At 47.2% G+C, this 21,065-nt stretch overlaps 2 protein-coding genes across 3 annotated transcripts; one reads left to right on the top strand and one right to left on the bottom strand.

The window, feature by feature from the left end:
* Positions 1-1,273: 1,273 nt before the first annotated feature.
* ATP6V1B2 (ATPase H+ transporting V1 subunit B2) lies at positions 1,274-9,957 on the bottom strand. Its single transcript, XM_084499459.1, has 14 exons — positions 9,835-9,957; positions 7,998-8,053; positions 7,514-7,612; positions 6,763-6,856; positions 6,585-6,662; positions 5,949-6,088; positions 5,742-5,843; positions 5,285-5,382; positions 4,915-5,038; positions 4,335-4,485; positions 3,884-3,966; positions 3,680-3,784; positions 3,079-3,208; positions 1,274-2,956 (listed from the first exon to the last, which is right to left on the bottom strand). Exons 1-14 carry the CDS (start codon positions 9,950-9,952, stop codon positions 2,814-2,816), a joined length of 1,521 nt encoding a protein of 506 aa, XP_084355585.1. The 5' UTR covers positions 9,953-9,957; the 3' UTR covers positions 1,274-2,813.
* Positions 9,958-12,765: 2,808 nt separating this feature from the next.
* SLC18A1 (solute carrier family 18 member A1) lies at positions 12,766-21,030 on the top strand. Of its 2 annotated transcripts, XM_084499431.1 has the most exons (16): positions 12,766-13,008; positions 13,917-14,101; positions 14,294-14,654; positions 14,833-14,891; positions 15,183-15,266; positions 15,375-15,467; positions 15,605-15,694; positions 16,676-16,719; positions 16,839-16,899; positions 17,003-17,098; positions 18,151-18,229; positions 18,338-18,389; positions 18,594-18,657; positions 18,735-18,854; positions 19,032-19,165; positions 19,470-21,030. In XM_084499431.1, exons 2-16 carry the CDS (start codon positions 13,978-13,980, stop codon positions 19,581-19,583), a joined length of 1,575 nt encoding a protein of 524 aa, XP_084355557.1. In that variant the 5' UTR covers positions 12,766-13,008; positions 13,917-13,977; the 3' UTR covers positions 19,584-21,030. The 2 variants fall into 2 exon arrangements, with proteins under 2 accessions (XP_084355557.1, XP_084355556.1); XM_084499430.1 differs by having other exon boundaries at positions 18,338-18,657.
* Positions 21,031-21,065: the final 35 nt, after the last annotated feature.

Raw genomic sequence — 21,065 nt, forward strand, 5'->3', positions numbered from 1 at the left:
TCCGCTGGACTTTGGAATTTCTCCTCTTCCTCCTGTTCTGAAAACCTGGGCTAAGCGCTCAGCGTGCTGCCCCCTGCTAATGAAGGCAGGCACATGCTTAACCACAGGTCTCCCTTAAGAGAGAGCCACAAGCTGAGCTGGTGAGTGGGTAGAAAACATCAACCGTGCCCTGATTTATTTTGTTTTTGAAGCCATCACATTTGTAGTACACTACATCCTCCTTCCTCTTCCTCCACAGCTTTAAACAACCACCATCTTTCAAGCTGCGGGATGATCACAAGGCCATTATTAATGCCAAGGCCATGGGATTTGTAACGTAGCATCACTCTCGGTGAAAAAGCTACTGCCAGAACCAGCCTGGACGTTTAAATGAATTTTTAAAAAAAGAGGTAATGTCTTCATCTACCCCCAAGGACTTCTTGTACCGCCACCTAAGCAACAGCTTGAGCTGTAGCATAGCAGAAGAGTTAATAAGAGAAGACCCAAGACAGCCTCAGGCTTTTATCACTCAGAACAAACTCTTGTTTACAGAGCTGGTGTCAGAGCTGCTCAGGAAGTCGGGGCACAATTCTTGAAAGATGAATGGCAACATCAGCGGAGAGGCACTCCTGCCTCATCTCTCAGGCAAGCAGATGCAGTGTTTTTGATGTGTGTGTGTTCAGCAAAGGAAGGGATGCGTGGGTTAGCCCCAGCTCTCCGGGTTACATCAGGAAGAATCCCAGATCTCCCCATTTCACGCTGCTCTTACACCTCTCACCTTCACCAGCCTCCAGCAGGGAAACACCTTGGGCAGTTAATTCATGTAAAGGGACTGGCACCAGGGATTTACGTAGCTGTGCCCAACACCAGAATAAACCTACCCAGGCCACCGCTCCCCCTCACCCCTAGTAAAGTCAACATACTCCCTAAGGCCACTTCCAAGAAGCCTTTTAAGGTTTCTTTTAAGGTTTCCCAGCCTCCTGCAGCACAAACTGCCAATTGAGATTCATGCGGAAACTCTGGGATCACGCTGTGATTGCAGCAGCCACCCACTCAACCAGCGCAAAGCGTTCAGTCCTGGAGCTGGAGGCCAAATCCTGCTCACCAGAAGCCACCAGCTCCAGTAATAACGCGGCATGCGGCTCAAGCAGCCCTCACTGCAGACAGAACTGAAAAATGTTGGGTTTCAGCAGATTAAATATTTTCATTTGTGTAAACGGGCAACAAAGGACATCTTAGCCACTGCAGAAAGACCCCAAGTTGTTTTTAACCACAGAACCACAAGAACTTCTGGTTTGTTCAACACCTTTCATATTTAATTTATTTAGATATTCTCTACATTAAAGTATTCTCATGCCAACACTTCCAACCTCCCATCCCTACCTCAAGAAAAATAGACTCGACACAGCTTTAGAGTGGAATGCACTGGAATAAAGTTGCTAATGCGTCCAAGTTACAGAGAACACTGAACAAATCATAGGAAGAACTGCACATAGGAAACATCAGGGAAAGCTGGAATTAGCACACTATCATTCAAGTCATGTTAGCACCTTCCCAGACAAGCACTGAAGGCATTTAGAGAGGTGTAACATGCTTTGGTTAGCTAGACCAGCGCTTAGACTACATTATGCCTGGAAAAAAGCACGAAAGCCTGCCAGCACTGGGCTCTGAGCCTCATCTGAACCAGTTTAAAATAAAATAAAAATATCACACTGAAGTGGCTAGCCAAGCTTGCTGTGTTTGGGAATGCTGAGCTCTCCTGACTAGCCAAATCTGTGCCTGGAGTGCAAACCACAACAGTTTCAAACACGACTCAGGACCCAGTGCCACCTAGAGCATGCTTTATAGCAGAATTCAAAATATCCATTCGTATGGCAGGTTGCTTTCTCCTGCTGCACTGTTTGGTATGAACATTTTAAAAGCTGACCTCCCCCCAGTACAACTGCGTCAGGTGTAAGAGCTTTCACATCACATAATAGCCTTCCATAGCAGCATGAAGCCTTGAATTACCTACAGACCTGCCCGCTGGGGGACACTACTGATTTCAGAATGCTTTTAGCTGCTCTTCCACATCTCTGGCATTTCCAGAATTCAAAAAAAAAAAAAGTTAACTAGGAAATTTGCTCTGCAAACATCGATTTAAAACCTTTAATTCGGCAACTGAGCCTTAGCATGCTGCCTTCAGGTAGCAACCCACTGGCCTGTGACCTCTGAAAAAGACCCTTTATTAGTAGAAAAGCGCCTGGTGTGCCCACTAGTGTCCTCAGTTCGTGCATACCTCTACAAATCTTAAGCCACAGCTAAAAAACAGCGACTTGCATGTTTCAGAGAGGCATACTGTTGTGCACCACACTTTCCACATACTACCCTGGTCTTCAGGCACAACAGCAGGACAGCAGAGTACCATCTGCTCGATCAGCAGCAAGGCAACTGCACATGATCAGATAGAGCAGATGCTTTGGACAAAGGAAGTCGCATTTGCTCTTTGATGCTTTCTAAACCATGTGCTCCTGGTTTGAAAGCAAAGATCTGCAGTTTCTGGTAATCCTCAAGACATTCCCTTGAAATGTCTAGAAAAGGTCCAGTTCAAAAAAAAAATAAATGCTTCGTGATAGCTATTGCACATTTGTAAGAGCTGGCCTAAAGGTTTTCCTGAAGACCCGGGCTTTGGAAGAAGGGATATTTTAAAAACTGGTATCAGTGTATGTTGGAACACTGGCACAAATGTCACCTACTCTTGGTTTTAATTATAAGGGCAACAAGTAAACACCAACACATGAAAAAAGAAAACAAACAGCATTTCACAGAGCAAGGAGCTAGAGATGAAGCTGTGGCTAGTGTTTTGCAGTTGAATCTCGAGGATAGAATTCAGCCAGTGTTGTCTGAGGAATTCTCTTCAACATCTCCTTGGGGAAGATTCGCAAAAGCTGCCATCCAATGTCCAAGGTCTCGTAAACAGTGCGATTTTCGTAAGGACCTACAGAAATTAAACACAGACTGAAACACGTGGCAGGAAAGTATCTCACTAACAGGAAGGTCTGCAACCAAGACCTTCTAGGTGTTAATGCAGACCACGACGTTATTGAAACAGGTTCTTACCCTGAGCAATGAAGTTCTTCTCAAACTTCTGCAGAAACTCCAGATAAAGAAGATCATCTGAGGTAAGAGCTTCCTCGCCAACTACAGCCTTCATAGCCTGTACATCCTTCCCAATAGCATAGCAGGCGTACTGAAAACAAAAGAAACATTAGTGCTTTTACTTTGGTAACTAAATTACATCCTTAGTTTAACAGCAAAAGAGGTGCTCATTTGGAAGGATGACATTTGGGGTCCTTCAGTTAGCTCAGTCTCCTACCAACACTGCATCATTATCATATTGCACAGTGACCAACACACTACAACTGAATCTGCCTACATTTAATACAGAAAAGAACAATTTATACAACAAACATCCTCAGCAGTTACTGCATACCCTACAGCACACGCATTTCGTGCTGCAGAGAATCTCGTGAAGGTGACTCACAAGGCTCCACAGCATCCATGCAAACATTTCTGTTCCAAACCCAAAACAAGGGTCCCACTAATCACTCCTTACTTTAAAGCAGCCTCAGGAGCATTCTGGGCCCCAAGTGTTTGGCTGAGTAGTGAGAGAGGTGCATTTGAAATATGCCTCTGCTTCTCTGAAGGGGTTTTTACATACCAGTTGGTTGGATACATCTGCGTGATCCTTCCTTGTCATGCCCTCTCCAATAGCGGACTTCATCAGTCGAGACAAGGAGGGCAAGACATTAATAGGTGGGTAAATCTGAAAAAAGAAAGAGACATCCCCCCAAAAAATCAGTAATAGTACTTCAAAAAAGCATAGAAATGATCTTAAACAGGTTCCAACCACTGTGGTACATACCTGCCTGTTGTGCAGCTGCCTGTCCACGTAAATTTGTCCCTCAGTGATGTATCCAGTCAAGTCAGGGATAGGATGAGTAATATCTTTGGGGAAAAAATGGTTTGACAGTTTTCAGACCTTTTATATTCATTCTAGCAGTGATGTGCCAGCTTTTTCAAACACTTAAATAACTTCTAAAGTAAAATGCCATCAGTTAGTACCCCCATAAATCTCTAAGCCATCTTATGCAAGAGCTGCAAGTACTCCTGACAGAGCTGGAGAACAGTCCTGAAGTCTTAAATGGGCAAAGTATTTCTCTTAACCACACAGAGGAGACAGCCAACAAGTGCCCTACCCAAATGAAAACCTAAAGGCCACAGGACCTACCTCGCTGTGCATCAGCAATAGGGCAGTCTGCTCTAAAGGAGTCCTTTAAAGTGCTAGTTATGAAAACCATTTGAAAATTACTCACCGTCATTGGGCATGGTAAGAATAGGAATCTGAGTAATGGAACCATTTCTGCCTTCCACACGCCCAGCACGCTCGTAGATGGTAGCCAAGTCAGTGTACATGTAACCTGGGAAGCCACGACGGCCAGGGACTTCCTCTCTAGCTGCTGAAACCTGAGAGTCAAGAGAAGCATTTGAGGAAGCCAGATCACTCACACAAACCCGCCATCTCCCCTAATTAATCCATAGCAGTCACTTAAAGGACCTATTCCCACGGCTGATACTGAAATACAGCCAATAAGCCCCTATAAAGGGAAATATGTCACCCCAACTGTGTATGATGAGACAAGATGCCAAGGCAAATCAGAAAGTATTAAGCTGCTGAATGCCGCTAGTCAAATAAGTTTAGCTGTGAAAAAGGCAATAGCTTTTTGACTGCTGAATATAATTCTAGGCAATAAATGAGTAACTAAAAGCCTCACTGGCTAATTTAAGAACATTGTAAGGAATACTAATTGTAACAGCTTGAGCACAGATTTATATTCACTTTATACTATGAACCCTTTGTGCCAACACCCAGCATACGAGTTAATAAATGCGTACCTCTCGCAGGGCTTCAGCATAGGAGCTCATATCTGTCAGAATGACCAGCACATGCTTCTCACACTGATATGCCAAGAACTCTGCTGTTGTTAGAGCTAGACGAGGTGTGATAATGCGTTCAATGCTGAAACAGAACAGCACGGCCTATTTATGACAGGTACTTTAAGGCAGCAAAATAACAGTTTGAAGTTATATGCATTAAAACCCTCTGAAAAGTCTGCTACATGCACCGACTGGAGCACCAGCATTGCCAATTCCACTGAGCTGCAAAATGTCAACCAAAATGACACCTGGCAGGTCAACAGTGACGCTCTGGCTTCCAGTTTATTTGCTCTTCTCAGCCTTTTCCCAGCCAACACAGGTAACTTACGTTGGATCGTTGGCCAAATTCAAGAACAGGCACACGTTGTCCATGGACCCGTTTTCCTCAAAGTCCGATTTGAAGAACCGAGCAGTTTCCATGTTCACCTGAATTGTAATATTAAAGCATCAGTTCCAGACCAGATTTTAACATCCTTCAGGTCTAAACACCTTATTACTAATCCATAAGCAAAGCTCTTCACACCACAGACTCCCCTGCAATCCCAACTGAATGAGTTATTTCTACAGAATTCCACCCAAGGGACAAAGTTTAATATTTTACTCTGACCAGGGAATCACTTTGGCTGAAAATCCCAAATAGATGGTAGTACTTTAACATTCAGCCAATTTACTATTTAATTACACACATGACCTACCCAGAGAACTTTCAGAAAAAGTAACGTCCAGCTACCTGCAGCACTGTCTCATTACTTGAGCATCATTTTCCTCCAACAATATTGACTTACACCCATAGCAGCAAACACGATGGCAAAGTTTTCTTCACTGTAGTCCATCACATCTTTGGATTTCTTCACCAAGCCAGCTTGGCGACATATCTGAGCTGCAATCTAAAGGAGAAAGCTTAATAGTCCATCTGCATATTTGATGCAGAATTTAACCCCAGTGAAATGCAATTTGCTTTAGCAGTTTTAAGAACAGCACTGAATACCCACCTCGTTGTGGGGCAAGCCAGCAGCTGAGAATATTGGGATTTTCTGCCCCCTGGCAATACTGTTCATACCATCTATAGCAGAAATGCCAGTCTGGATCATTTCTTCTGGATAGATTCGACACTGGGGATTAATTGGCTGACCTGTTACGTGTTTAGAGAACACACATTATTCCATATACATGTTTGAAGTTTGATCAAACTATCACTGATCTAAGGCTCATGTCAGAAGCTAGAAACCCCACCTTTAGGCCCATAAATCTTAAGATGCACCTGGCCAAATCTGAGCCTTTTGCTGATCTCAAGACTCTGGCATTCTACATTCATACAAATGGTAAGGGTGCTTTCAAGAAAAGTCTGTCAGGTTATTACCTTTTTATCTCTGAAGGCTATATAGTTAAGTAGTATATGTGTACTTCTCTGAACAGGTTTCAAGCATTACTAAAGACAATGACCTTCTTCTACCCTAACCACCTGCACTTATATGAATTTGATTTGAGTTTGATGCTACACAGAAAAATAAAAATAAAGATTAAACTCCTTCTAACGTTTAGAACCTACGTTCACAAACAAATCTATTGTAACATTCAGAAAACAGAAACAACGGATGCAAATAAATACCAGAAATGGACTAACATACCCATAATGTCAAGGAAATCTTCAGCCAAAACAATAGGGCCTCTGTCTATAGGTTTTCCTGATCCATTAAATACTCTGCCTGCAAGAAACAGCAATAAAATAGAAGTGTAAGTTACTGCAAAAATAAGTTAGTGGGTAGTAAGTTTGTTCACTCTTCAAAGCAAGACTCAAGTACTTACCAAGCATATCTTCAGAGACAGGGGTTCGAAGAATATCCCCAGTAAATTCACAAGATGTTTTCTTTGCATCAATACCTGAAGTTCCCTCAAATACCTGTCAAAATACCAGGAAAAAAAAGAAAGCAAAAGAAAAAGTAGTATTGTGCTCTACAAAATAATGCACTGGAATGCTGCTTCACAGCTTGAGAATTTGATCAGCCGGAGGGAAGGAAAGCCAGGCAGTCCCCTGCTAGCAGAGGATTTCAGAAGCAGTTCACTCGTACAAAACATGACATAAAAACCTACTTTAAACAAAATTCATGAGGTGTATCAGCAGCAACCAACAAACCCAGTGCCATTCTTTTGATCTCAAGTATTTTCCTTTGCCAACAGGGTAAAGTTCTTCAGATAAGAAGAATTGTTATTAACAAGAAACAGCTGCCTAGAAGACAGACCTGCATCTGCATATCAGAGGAGCTGATCCTGAACCTAACACTGTACAAACATAGTATGATTCCCTTAATCTATCTGCAAGGGAATCAGGGTGTTGAGGGAGTGCAAATAAAAAAAAAAAAAAAGTCATTCTCCGCTCCAGTTTTCAATCTTTTAAAATTATTCATACCATTTGTACTTGGAGTAAGTGGATTTTTATTTATTTTTTACTTACAGTACAAAAAAATGCATTGCAAGACATCTGACAAAGTTCAAACGCATACTGATTAATAAAATATTTCTCTGTTGCATCCAGAGACAATACAGTCCCCAGTCTTACCTGAACAACAGCTTTGGAGCCACTGACTTCCAGAACCTGTCCGCTTCTTCTTGTGCCATCAGGAAGAGTCAAGTGGACAATCTCTGCATATCTAGGAAACTGAAAATGAGCAAGAAAGATCCATTAAATCTGTTTGTGGTTCCCTTTGAAATGGCACTATTATAATAACTAAAAGATCAAGAACAGAGTGATTATATATGTTTCTTCATTTAAGTTTGACAACATTGGGAGAGTTTGGTAGAACTGGAACGGTTCCTTTCTTTCTCAACAGCTTCAGCTACTCATCCCTTTCTGCTGGCACTGGGACAACTCTTCGGATTTAATACCAATTGACTTATTTTCTTTTATTTCAGCAGTCAAAAGCATATCTAGCATTTAAATTGCTCAGGCGACCCACAGATTTCACAACAGTCTGCATTTAAACTCTCACAGCTTATCCTGGAAAATATCCCTCAACAACTTCATTAAGAGTCTTTGTCTTTACCTTAACTTGATCCAAGATAACCAGGGGACCATTCACACCCGAAACAGTTTTATAAGCTGCAAGAAAGAGCCACAAGTCAGGTACTTCCTCAAAACATCAGAAATATCCCACATCAAGTTCTCAAAGTCTCATTCTTATCACCAGCCACAGTTTTGCAGATTTTGGGCCCAGCTCTGCATTGCTTCTCTGTTTATTATGAGCTCCACAAGAAGGATTCGGTGCTGAGCTGCATTGCCAGCATTTTGCCAGTACTCACAAAGCAGTGGAATTAACTTTAAGATACACAATTCTGCCATTTTCTCATCTGTCACAAATTCATCGATGCAAGCATTGTATCTGGGGATAACCAGAATGCTGGTGAAGTTCACCCTGCCACCAGAAACACCACTACAACGTAAAGCTACCATTTTAAAACAAAACAGTTCTTTAAAATAAAACACTTCTTGAGCTATTCTGTGTTGACTTAAGGATTGACACCAGATACAAGGCCACGGCTCACCGGTGCACCACTAGGCTCATGCCTTAAACATCAGCAGCTCAGGTATAAGCACTAAATGCAGCTTTGCAAGGCACCAGAGTGCCCAGAAGTTAGAATTCATTACTCTGATATCAGCACGGCCGAAAAGCTGTGGAAACAGTGAAAAACCCTGCCCTGCTCCAAGGACACGCGAGCACCCCAACATCACTTGATCCAGGCAGAAGTAACGCCGAGTCAGAGCGTTATCAGGGTCACAAGGGAGCAGTGACCCAGAGCCAGCGTTAATCACTTGTTCCTGGGGGAAAAAATGAGCAAGTGGAGCCATTCACAGCACACAGACAGCAGCACCGCTATAAGGCAGGGGAAATGGGTGCCACAAAAAAGGTCCCAAATCCCAGCAAGGCCAAGCTGCAGGGAATTGCCTACCTTAGGCATCGTGCAGCTTTGCCCAGGCCTGGCACACAAACCTGGTGTTGTATCGACCATCAACACAGCAATGTTTACACCTAAGCAAACCGTTTGAACTGTTGCAATGTAATCTCTTAACTGCAACAATCAAAGCTGCATCAGATAAGGTCAGTGGGTGATGAGGCACATGAAGAGGCCTAATGCCAGAATTCCTCCTGTCTCAGTTTTAGCACTTGTCTCACGTTGTTTGGCACGATTTTGGTGTTATAAAATTGGCTTTAATCCAAAGCACAATGGGCCGCTGCTGTCACCTGGGCAAGGAGAATGACACAGGCCTCGGCCTGAGGAGAGGCCTCTGCACGGCCTGCGAGGGCTGGCAGCACAGCAAGAAGACGGGAACATCCTCTTGAGCAACACACCTCATCCCATGACAGTCTTGTGAGCGTTTCTTCCTCATTTCCCTTGCTCTGACCACCAGAAAACATCCCTGGCACAAACAGCCCCAATCCCACCAGTGCAGCTCACCGCTGACTTTAATCCCCATCCCCAGGCAGATCGAGCCACACCATGACAACCCAAAAGGAACCGAAACACCGCATTTCCCACACGCAGACGAAAGCAGAGGCAGTTTGGGGCAAAAGCCAGACAAAACGCGAATTGTGCAGGAAGCCGCAGCAGCTCCAGCCCTCAAGCCTTCACTACAGGCACAAGCAGAGCAGCTGGGCTGTGGTGGGAGGCCTTTTACGGATAGATTTGGATTTTATACCAGATGGAAGCGCTCAGGAAACAAACAGCACGGCCTAGGGAGCGCTCGCAGCGCCTCAGGGCCCGGCTGGCCCCGCACCCAGCCGCCTCCCGCAGCACCCCGCGACGCTCCCAAACCCCGCGGCTCCCCTCTTTCCTTCTCCCCCCAGCTCCCCGGCTCCCTTTTAGAGGCCGTGCGGCACTCACTGAGGCGAGGCTGGCTCACGAAGTCCCGCACCAGGACCGCCGCCTGCTCGCGGGCCCCGCCGAGCCCGGCACCGTTGGGCAGCCCCCGGCCCGCCGCCGCCGCCCGCACCGCCGCCATCTTGTGCGCCCTGCGCCGCCCGGGCTCGGCTGCTGCGCATGCGCACATATAGGGGAGGGGAGGGGCCGGCCGCGGGGGGGAGGGAGCTGGCCAGGGTGCTGCGGGGGGGGGGGAAAGGGGAAAAGGAAAGGAAATGAGGGAAAAAGGGAATATAAAAGGAAATAAAGGAAATAAAAAGAGGAAAAAGAGGAAAAAAAATAAAGGAAAAAATAAAAGGAAATAAAAATGAGGAAAAGGAAATAAAGGAAAAAGGAAAGAGGAAAGAGGAAAGAGGAAAAAGGAAAAAGGAAAAAGGAAAAAAAGGAAAAAGGAAAAAGGAAAAAGAAATAAAGAGAAAAATAAAAGGAAATAAAAAATAGGAAAAGGAAAAAAGGAAAAAGGAAAAATAAAAGGAAAAGGAAATAAAGGAAAAAGGAAAAATAAAAGGAAGTAAAAAAAGAGGAAAAAGGAAAAGGAAGTAAAGGGGAAAATGAAATAAAAAGAGGAAAAGGAAAAAAGGAAAAGGAAAAGGAAAAGGAAGGGAAAAAGGGTAAAGGGAGAGGAAAAGGAAGAGGAAAAAAGAAAATGGGAAAGGGAAAGGAAAAAGGGGAAAGGAAAAAGGGAAGAGGAAAATGAAATAAAGGGAAAAAAGAAAAGGAAAATAAAAATTAGGGAAAGAATAAAGAAAAAGAAAAAAGAAAAAGAAGAAGAATGAAAGAAAGAAGTACTAGAGAAAGAAGAAACAGAGAAAGAAGGAAAATGAGAATTAGAGAAAAAGAAGTAGAGAAAGAAGAATTAGGGGAAAAAGCCTTTCTCCCAGACCTTTGCTTTAATAAAAAAGTTAGTGGCCGTAGTTAGAGCCGGCCCTGACTACCTCAGGCCACACTCATTTTGTTTCCGTACAGTTTTTGAAAGAAAAAAATCATGGAAAACATTTATCATTGTTAAAATAACAGAAATACTCAAAGAGAACTGCCTGGAAAAAGCTGACGGGCATGTGGAAATGCTTCCAAAGCACATCTGAGCAAGCTTTCCCGTCAGCTCTGCAGAGCAAGTGACATGACATTGCAGTCTCCTTCAGCCAAACGAGATGGTGCCTGACCTTGGGGCCCACAGGAGAATGAGATAACGACAATAATGTCTCCACAAGTCCCTCTTCGCCTGAAGGAGAGTCTGAAGTATTTTCTGCACAAAGCCCGAGTAGAGCTGAGCAATTCTGAGCTCCCTCAGTAGATGGTAGTGGTGCACTGCTCATCCGCTGTCTACTCTGCAGGTACTTTGAAAGTAATTTCCAGGCCTAGACGTTCAATTCTCAGCTCACAAAATGTATTTAAAGGCTTCAGCTTCTGCTGTAATGCACAGCCAGGGAATTCCTTGGTGGGATGCACTATTCTCATGTTATTGGCAATAGTTTTGGGCCATGCAGAAGCCAGACAAATAGCTTCAGTGGCAGATTTACATGTCAACAGAGAGAAGGTGAATATGTTTGGGATTTATTTTCTTTTACTGCAGTAAATCTCTGTATCCTGAATGAATGATGGTATCAGTTTGGGTTTAAAAACGAAATGAAGGAGCTTTATGTCAAAAGTTTAAGAAGATAGAAATGATGGAAGAAAAGAGATCGCATTTTAAATAATATTTGCAGTACCTCAATCATGCGCGGATATAATTTTCCATCCGGCTTTGCTTACGGGAAACCAGCCTTGTTAGTCTGAGAAATAGCTGGCTCCTGTCCCTGGAGATGAAGCAGGCAGGGTAAAAGTGCAGGGGAAGGCTGAGCTCGAAGCTCACCACTGCCAGCATCCTTCTGGATGCAGGCAACAGCAGAATATCGGATGCAAAGGGACCACAACTGCTTGTACCACAGCTGCACAGGGATCATGGCCTGGATCAGTGGATTTTGGCCTTAAAAATTCTTCTCTCCACTATGAACGCTTATTGTTACACTTTTAGTTTTGGAAATCCTGAAGTGATGATTTGCGTTGTGGACTGGGTAAAGGCAGCTTGCCAGTGCCCTGTGGACCAGCCAGAGCCTGGGGGCCAAGGAACCAGATATTTCTATATTCCTTCAGAGGAAGAGCTTTCTCTCAGTTTATTCTCCTTCTGATGTTAAAAACATTCAGCACAAAAAGGGGAAAAACAAGCTGAGAAGCGAACCCTTGGAGGGAGCTGCTTGTACCACCTCCCACGGGAGAAGCTCTTGTACAAGCAGCTGCGGGGATTGTTCGACACGCGGCTCTTTCCCCTCCCTTTGTAGGTTGTAAAGCAAAGCAGAGCTCACTGCAAAGCCTCCTCAAAACCCACAGCTGCTGCCTTTCCAGCTGGGTATCCTGCAGAAGCATCTCCCACCCTCACAGGGAGTCCCTCCAGACCCGATCGCTGGTGCAGCTCCTTCACCACATGCCTGCTGGGGGAGAGGGGATACAACCCGCGTCTTTCTTCACATCGGGCTCCCCAAGTGATGGATGAGTTAACCCAAAATCCCCAGGGCACAGCAGGTCTCGCTGCTGACACCTGCCTGTGTTTATTGCAGGATGTGCAACACGAAGCCAAAGCTGGGGAGAGGACAGATGCACCAGGGACGAGCAGCTTTGGGCAGTGAGAAAATGGCCAGCAGTCACTGGAGGGTAGTCCAAGACCTAGACTGTGACCTGTTTTAAGATTGCATTTCCCAGGGCCATTTAATGATGTTATCCTTTCCTCCCAGCCATGAATCCACATGCTGTTATTCCATGGGGGCAGATCAGGCTTGCCCTACAGAACAGAGGGTCCCCAGGCAGCAGGCTCGGTGTGCTCAGAAACAGGCTGGCAGGGAGATGAGCATCACGGAGAGCCTGGCTAAATGCTTCTGAGATAAACGCTGCCGCCTCTCCCCCCGTCCCTCCGGTCCTGCTCTGACGCAGGGGGAGCTGCAGGGCTGAAGGAAACTTGTTTGAGCTCCTAATTACATCTCCATGGAAGAGGGACACTCATATCCTCTTCTGATAAAAGGCAGCGATAAATCCTCCGGGAGCAGCAGCTCCAGAGCACACCGCTGCCCGCTGCCACCAGCTCCTCACTCCGGGATGCACCCAGGGGTAAGGGGTTATTTCGCCCTGCTCCATGCAACAGGACTGTGCCTTGCGATTTGGGGGCTTCTTTACTCTGCTTGTCTTTATTTTCCCTACTTTCTTTACTCCTCCTCTGTCCCTGTTGTTTTATACATATATATTTCTATTCTCCTGCATTCATTCTATTATTTTGTCTTTGCTCTTACCAGCTTAGTGACTCGTGTGGCACTCAGATCAGATGATGGAGGGTCTGGAGGCTTTGCTCTGTTTTGTTTTTTTATTGAAAATTGATAAATACCATTGCCTGGGATTTCAGGAAACCACAGGAGTACTGGCAAGAATGATAGTTGAGGCTCAGCTCTGTTCATTTTGCCGCTTAGTCGCTCAAGTTGCTACCAGCTATAAAAATGTAAAGGGCTAATTGGTTGGGTGGCTTAGCACAAATTTCTCTCTGATGTTTTCAGTGTGACCGAGCAAGTGATCTTCTCTCAGCCCCTCTGAAGCCCTGATCTTAATCACATATGTTAGGCTTTCAAGTCCTGAATCTTGCCATGACATTTCAATTAGGTCAAATGAAAAGACACGCAAGGTAAATGAATTTTCTTTGAGACCTAATTTAATCTCCAAAGAACAAACAGGGAAGGAAAGATGTAGAGATTACCACAGATAAGCTACTGGCCTGATTTGTGCTTTGAGTCTTTGAAAGACGACTTAAGTGATGCTTTGAAGCAGAGACGAGATGTCTCCGGAGAGTGGAAAGGGGCTAGAGAGTGCTGCGCCTCTTGGCCGTGATGACTTTAAATGTGAGATTGATGAAAATACGGTTTTTCATAGCAAAACCGGTGCTCACAGGGCACAGCCGCTGAGCGATCTTAGGCAGGAGGGAGAAGCCTTGAACCCTCGGGAGGTGCTAACCTCCTGCATCTCCTACAAAGGTGTCGGGACGCCCCCAGCCCTGAGCACCGGGAGGGAGCCAGAGGACCGAGCCCCCCGGCGATGCCCCCGGGTGCCGTCCCCGCGCCCCGGCGCTGGCTGGCAGAGGGCAGGGCGTCACGGAGGCTGGCGCTGGCGGTGGTGTTCGTGGCCCTGCTGCTGGACAACATGCTGCTGACGGTCGTGGGTAGGGCTGCGGGCCACCTCGGGGGGGATCCTGCACGCGGGGATGGCTGCGGTTTTGCTGGAAGGGGACAGCCATGGGGAGGGATGGGTGAGGGGGCTGCCAGGGCATCATCGTTGAGCCAGCATCCAGTTCAGCTGCCACAAAACCAACTAAAATCATTAACAACCCCCCCCCCCTTTTTTTTTTTCCCAGTACCGATCATCCCCACCTTCCTTTACACAACAGAGTACAAAGGTGCTAACAGCTCTGCTGCCCCTCGCCAGCCTGAGTCGGCTCCTCCAGCCGTGGAGGCTTCTCCTTTCTCCTCCGTGTTCTCCTATTTTGACAACAGCACCGTGACCGTCTCGGGCTCCAGCAGCACCGCAGAGCCGCTGAACGGGACCACGAGCGGACACACGCTGCCACCCTCCACGAGCCCCTCACCACCACCAAGGGGCTGCCTGGAGGGCGAGGAGTTCCTCGCCAACGAAAACGTCCGTGTGGGGCTGCTCTTTGCCTCCAAGGCTCTCGTCCAGCTCATGGTCAACCCCTTTGTGGGTCTCCTGACCAACAGGTACGTCCGAGACCCCCTCAGCACAGCCCTTTAGGGTGGCATATTTCCCCATCCACGCGTTCAGGAGGTGCTTACAGCCCCTCAGAGATGTGCGGGGTAAGGCTGGGCAGCAAGGCCAGGTCTCCACCAGGAAATGAGCAACCCCCAGTGAGATCCTGCCTCTTTTCTCCCGTTCCAGGATAGGATACCACATCCCCATGTTCATCGGCTTCATCATCATGTTCCTCTCCACAGTCAGTGAGTATTGCCCTGCGGTCTGCCCTTCACACAAAGCAGGATGCTGGGCCTTTTCCCCAGCCACCGATCTGAAATAAAAGCAGAACGAGAGAAAATTCCCCTGCTGTGTGCCCAGGCATGAGAAACAAGAGAGAGCAGAGCAGCTGCCTCAGAAACTGGAGGCAGGAATGGACAAGCAGTGCCCTGCACCCAGCAGCACCCAGGCTGGGGGCAAACAGAGGCTGCTGTCACCCTTGGCAGGGTTTTAGATCTGCAGCTCTGCCTGACACTCTGCTTCTCCTTCCTCCGCAGTGTTTGCCTTCTCCGGCACCTACACCTTGCTGTTCATTGCCCGAGCTCTCCAAGGCGTCGGCTCCTCGTTCTCATCAGTGGCAGGTGAATGTTTGAGCTCCCTGCATGCTGCTTCACCCAGCCTCGGCTCCTGCCCTACACCACAGGGTCTGCGTTAGCTCAGTGAGCATCTTGGGTTCCCTCTGCCCCCAGGCTTGGGCATGCTGGCCAGCATCTACACGGACGACTTCGAGAGGGGCAACGCCATGGGCATCGCTCTCGGAGGCTTGGCCTTGGGTGTGCTGAGTAAGGATATTTTGCTCCCGAGGGGTTTTGCGCCCGCAGCACCTCCATCACACGCTGCTTTTGGTGGGCTGAGCATCCTTCAGCCCCACGGCCATGCCTGGCCCCTGCTGCTGTGTGACGAAGCCTTTCCCTTGCAGTCGGGGCCCCCTTCGGAAGCGTGATGTACGAATTCATGGGGAAAGCCTCTCCCTTCCTGGTCCTGGCCTTCTTAGCCCTGCTGGATGGAGGTGAGGAGCTGAGTGGTTCAATCCAACCAAAAAAACAAAGCCCGTGGCAGACACAAACGCTGCTGTCTTGGGAAGGATCTCACAGGGCCCGTGTGAAGGCAGAGGCAGATGAATGCAGCATGGGTGCTAGCATCAGCACGGGTTATTCTGTTATTGCTAAATCATATGTTTCCTACCACCAGATGCATGACATAGCAGTACAGGAAGAATTAGTCCCTCATTACTTAATAAACCCTTTGATTGCTTTAATGGCTTGAATAGCACGCTCAGTAAAGCTCTGCGAGCAGAGTGCTCTCTGTACAAGGCACACGTGGTGCTGCCTGCAGCCTCTCCACCGTGCCACACGGGGATCAGACTTTGCCGGTGTGAACGGGGATCTGTGTTTTCTCAGAGAGAGGTACTATAAATCCAGGCCACGACGGTGTTCAGAGTGCAACAGCAAAGTTAGAGATAGCAGAAATGTGCATTTTTAGTGGAAAGCATTACGCTAATTAAATTACAGTCACAGTTACCATCTTTGCCTAGATGTAATGTAAGACATCTTTAATGAAGCGTGTAAGAGCCTTAGGAAAATGAAATATCGGTTCCCCACACTTGAAACCTTTTATTTTTATTTTTTATTTTTTTCTTTCATCCTATTCTTTTCCACGTCTAATTTCTGCCATGCTCCATTTGTGGCTCGATGGTGAGCAGCTCTGAGCCCGACAGCGAGCATTTCCAGATCTGTTTTGTGCCCGGATAAACCACTTGGAGCACGCTGGCTGGCTCCAGCTCCTATTTCAGCCGACGGGAGCTCTGCTGTGCTCCCACAGGGGCAGCGCTGCCACCCAGCTCCCCCCATGGTGTCCCACGGGCACAGCTCCCTCATCCCTGGGGGCTCTGCTGATGGTCAGCACCCTGCTGAAGGAAAAGCCAGTGGGAGATGTGGCCTGAAGTGCTGCCACCCCCAAAACTAGCCTAACAGCAGCATTTTCTTCCCAGCTTTGCAGCTTTGCATCCTGCAGCCCTCCAAGATCTCCCCTGAGGTGAGTACCCTTTCCCCCCTCCTGAGAGGAGAGGGGAAAGGCGCTGTGAGCAACGTAGGTGGGAGGGCAGCTCGTGTCCCCCCTGCCCACGGCACCAGTGACCCCTCCATCTCCACCAGAGCACCCAGGGCACGCCGGTGCTCACCCTGCTGCGGGATCCCTACATCCTGGTGGCTGCAGGTAAGGTCTCTCCACACCCAAACCTCCCCATCAGCTCCTGCCTGCCCCATTCAGCAGCAGGAGCAGCCCGAAGCAGAGCTTTTCTCCTTTTTCTCCCCACCAGGAGCCCTCTGCTTCTCCAACATGGGGGTGGCCATGCTGGAACCCACCCTGCCCATCTGGATGATGCAAACCATGTGCTCCCCGAAATGGCAGCTCGGTAGGCTGCTCCAATTTCAGCTGGAAGTGTCCTTAGCAGTAGCTACACAATGTGTTTTTCCCTATTATTGAAAAAATTGTATAGAATCGGGCTCCCCACAACAGCAATAACAGCAGAAGAAAGGCAGTTTCGTGCACATGAAGCCTGTTGAATCCTCTGTTCTGCAGGGCAGAGAATCGTGGCGTGCTGGGCTGGAGTCATGGCAGCCAGATGGGTTTTGCAGAGGCAGCTCTGAGTAAAACAAGGCCATTTTGAGAGTCCCACAGAGGGCAGGATGGTACATGCGAATTACCAGCTGCCTCGAAAATGTGATCTGGAGATAGCATTGTCTGTCTTTGCTGCAAAAATAAAAACTGATTGTTATAAAACCCAACTGGCTGGGGAATGACCTGGGGGATGCCCCAGGCTACACTTAGATCCCAAATTGAATTGCAGCCTGGGAGCAGCAGGGCTGAGACAGCCCCTAATCGAGTTATTCTCCGCTCAGGCAGGAGCATCCATCCCAATAAGAGCTCAGGATGCTTTGCCTGAGCAAGTGAGGGGGCAAGGGTGGGCGAGGGCAGAGCTGCATCCCAGGGCTGAGCTGAGCTTGAGGGGAATCTTTGGGGTGACAGGTTTCACTGTGTCCTGTTACAGAGGGGACAGAAAATTAAACCTAAATCTGGGTGTTTCCATAAGGAAGTTGTCTTAGTGAAATAAGCTGGTTGGTTTTATTTCCAGTCGGTGGGAGAGTATATTAAAAATAAACAACAGGTAAATCAGCATGCCGTTCAAATATTTACATTTGGCTACATGACGAGCACTGAGCTTTACGCTTAAAGCAGTTTTATTCCGCTGTATTTGGTGAGCCAAAAGCAGGGAGAGAGAGGTGGAAGAGGAAGAAGATCTGACAGGAGAGGAGGTTGAAAGCAGTGGGGCTGAACAGTTCTGATTTCGCTGCTGGTTCCCCAAGAGAGATGCAGTCAGCAAAGGGAACAGTTTTGCAAATTCTCGCCAATTCACCGTATTTCCTGGAGGATTACATGCTCTTTTTTATTCCTTCTCTCTCCTAGGGATGGCGTTCCTTCCTGCCAGCATATCCTACCTCATCGGCACCAACCTCTTTGGGGTCCTGGCTAACAAAATGGGCCGGTAAGTGGAAGGTGGAGATTTTGGCCTGGCCCTGTGTTGGCACCGACTCTGTTCATGGTGCTGCGACACCGAGAGCATCGCCTTGTGCTAACTGTGGCCTCCTTGCAGGTGGCTGTGCTCCCTGATCGGCATGGCTGTGGTGGGAATCAGTCTCCTTTGTGTGAGTAGAGACAATACTGGGAATATTCTGTGGAATAATCAGCAGGGGTGTGTGGGTGAGAGTATAGACGATCCCCTCCGCAGGGAGGGGACAGCAAAGCCCCAAATCTGCAACCAGACATTCAGAGCATGCACCCGTGGGTGCGTTTCCCTCCCCTCAGAGCCCTTCTGGCCCCATTCACGCCTTCTCTCTTTCTTCTCCAAGGTGCCTCTGGCCAAAAGCATTTACGGGCTGATCGGCCCCAATGGTGGGCTGGGCTTTGCCATAGGTAAGCTGCCAGTGTTCGGGTTTCAAAGGCAGCCTGGAGGAGGCGATGACTGCCGAGGCTGTCCTTGCTTTGGGCAGGAATGGTGGATTCCTCCATGATGCCTCTCATGGGCTACCTCGTGGACCTTCGCCACACCTCGGTCTACGGCAATGTCTACGCCATAGCCGATGTCGCCTTCTGCATGGGCTTTGCAATTGGTATGGCCCAATTTGTGCACCTTCACCCCGTTTACCACCCTCTCTCCACCCCCTGTTCACTGGCAGCAACTGATTCTGCCACAGTAACAGATCCCCTCCAAACCAGAGAGGCAAATTTTGCTCTTTTTCTGTCATCTGAGCTTTTTTTTTTTTTTTTTTTACTTTTTAAACATCCAGGTCCATCCACAGGCGGTGCGATTGTGCGAGCTGTGGGGTTTCCCTCGCTGATGGTCATCATTGGAGTTCTCAACATTGCCTACGCCCCTCTCTGCTGGTACTTGCGCAGCCCTCCTGCTAGGGAGGAGAAGATCGTGAGTTTAAGTTTGGTTTATTCCCTTAAAGCATAGGGGCTGGATAATCCAGAGGCTCGTGGCAGATCAGAATGAATTTGGCAGGGACTGTGTCTTCCCTTTTGGGCTCTACTGTGCCCTCAGCGAAGGGACAGAACAATCAGACAACAAAACCAGAAACGTTTGGAGCTATGGTCCTTCTAACTCACAGATTGTGTTCCCTGGGCAAAAGTTGGCTGCTCTGGATTTTTTTTAAAAGTGGTAATGCTTCCATTTATTATTAATCACCATTCTCACTGAAGCATGACTTCTCTCCTTCATCCAGGCCATCCTAAGCCAGGAATGCCCCATGCAAACCAAAAGCTATACCACTCAGAAGCCCCTGCGAGACTTCCCTCTCACAGATGACAGTGACGTGGAGGCAGAAAATGAGGAATAGCAGCAGCAAGGATGCGTGTCCTGTTTGAAGCTTAAGTTTACAGAGCCGTGGATGTGATTGCACCCAAGAATAACCCTGACTCCCTGACTTGTGGCACAGGATGAATGTGGGCTGTGTTGTTCTCCAGGCCATCAGGGACTGGGGACCCAGGATTTGGAGGCTCTGTCTGTTTAGCTGTGCTGCTCCTTTGCTGTGTGATTTCCAGGCAAGTCACCCAAATCACACCTCATCTGTAAAGAAGTTTAGGAGGATGAAAAGAACTGCATCATCCTGTCCTGTAAAACAACACTGTCCTGGGCACAGTCTGCCCACGTAGTAAGGGATAAGACCAACACCTCTCCCAGATGAGTCCAGTGGCATTTGCTAATGTCTTTAAAGTCCTTACTGCTCTTGAAAGAAAAGCACCAGAGAAAACTGAAATGAAATAATTAGCAACATTTCTTTCACCTGTGTCACTGCCAGTCTGCCAATAAAGATATCTTTGTACTGTTTATGTGCTCCGTGCTCGTCTAAAGACAACTAAAGAAGCTCATTGTTGTCTCAGTATAGCTCTATGTGTTTTCCCATTTATGTGTTGTTTATGGCTTCTTGTGCGTCCCTTCTACCATTCATGAACTTTAAGAACCCTTTAAGAAATTCAGGTAGAAATAAGGTTGAAAGCAGTTTTAAAATCAGACAAAGAATTAACGAAGCTACTTAGCTCACTTGCACGAGTGACTAACAGAGCACTTTTAAATCTCAGCTTTTAGTGGAGATGGAGTAACAGGCTGTTTGTGACCCCAAGCCATCACAATAAGCAGTACAGTAGGTTGATTTAATTGCCATTTTTCAATTTCCTGGCCCTGAGTTTAGAAAGAGAGCAGCTGCACTGTTTACAATACTAAATGAAGTGTAATAAATAATCTTTAATACGGAAGTGAAGTAAAGAGGGAGAGTTAGGTTATAAAAGTCACCAAATAATTATAAACCTGTCAAAGGAATTCACGTGATTTTTTTTTTCTTTTTGTCAGTAAAATCTCAAAACTTGTAACTTCTCCAGCTCCACAGCTGGCAGTTTATGAACTCATTTCTGCGTTGAAGGAGCAGGTGTTTATGGAAGGTGACTTCACTTGCCAAAAAACAACAGTTATCTCTGCTCTAGAGCCCCAGCAGCACAATGCTTTTGCCAGGAGGAAACAGGATAATAATAATTAAAATTAATCATCATTTGGTACCTCATGACTCATTACCAAAGGTCATAAGGCTATAGTCAGGAAACCACACGTACAGAGCGTGAAACCCTCGCCCTGCACGTACGGGATGAAGTTGTATTTCTTAGGCTGACTGGAAATGACTAAGGCTAAGCCTGCCCTAAATCAACGTGGCTATTTTTATCTTCCACCTGCTTCCCTGCCTCGCCAAGACCCAAAGGAAAGCGCTCCCCCTCAGCAGCACCAGCCGCCATTTTGTATCGCCCCGGCCCCGTCACCATGGCAACCCGCC

Source organism: Aythya ferina, assembly GCF_964211825.1.
Source record: "Aythya ferina genome assembly, chromosome: 27".
Taxonomy (NCBI): Eukaryota; Metazoa; Chordata; class Aves; order Anseriformes; family Anatidae; genus Aythya; species Aythya ferina.

Bases quoted from the DNA above. Each gene is read 5' to 3' on its own strand.
- ATP6V1B2 (XM_084499459.1), bottom strand. From the start codon at position 9,952: ATGGCGGCGGTGCGGGCGGCGGCGGCGGGCCGGGGGCTGCCCAACGGT. The intron at 6,857-7,513 runs GTAAGACTGGGG...GTATTTTGACAG, and splicing joins GCTCCAAAGCTGTTGTTCAG to GTATTTGAGGGAACTTCAGG. The intron at 5,039-5,284 runs GTAAGTTACCTG...GTTCTGTTTCAG, and splicing joins AATTTGGCCAACGATCCAAC to CATTGAACGCATTATCACAC.
- SLC18A1 (XM_084499430.1), top strand. From the start codon at position 13,978: ATGCCCCCGGGTGCCGTCCCCGCGCCCCGGCGCTGGCTGGCAGAGGGC. The intron at 14,102-14,293 runs GTAGGGCTGCGG...TTTTTTTCCCAG, and splicing joins CATGCTGCTGACGGTCGTGG to TACCGATCATCCCCACCTTC. The intron at 16,900-17,002 runs GTAAGGTCTCTC...TCTCCCCACCAG, and splicing joins CTACATCCTGGTGGCTGCAG to GAGCCCTCTGCTTCTCCAAC.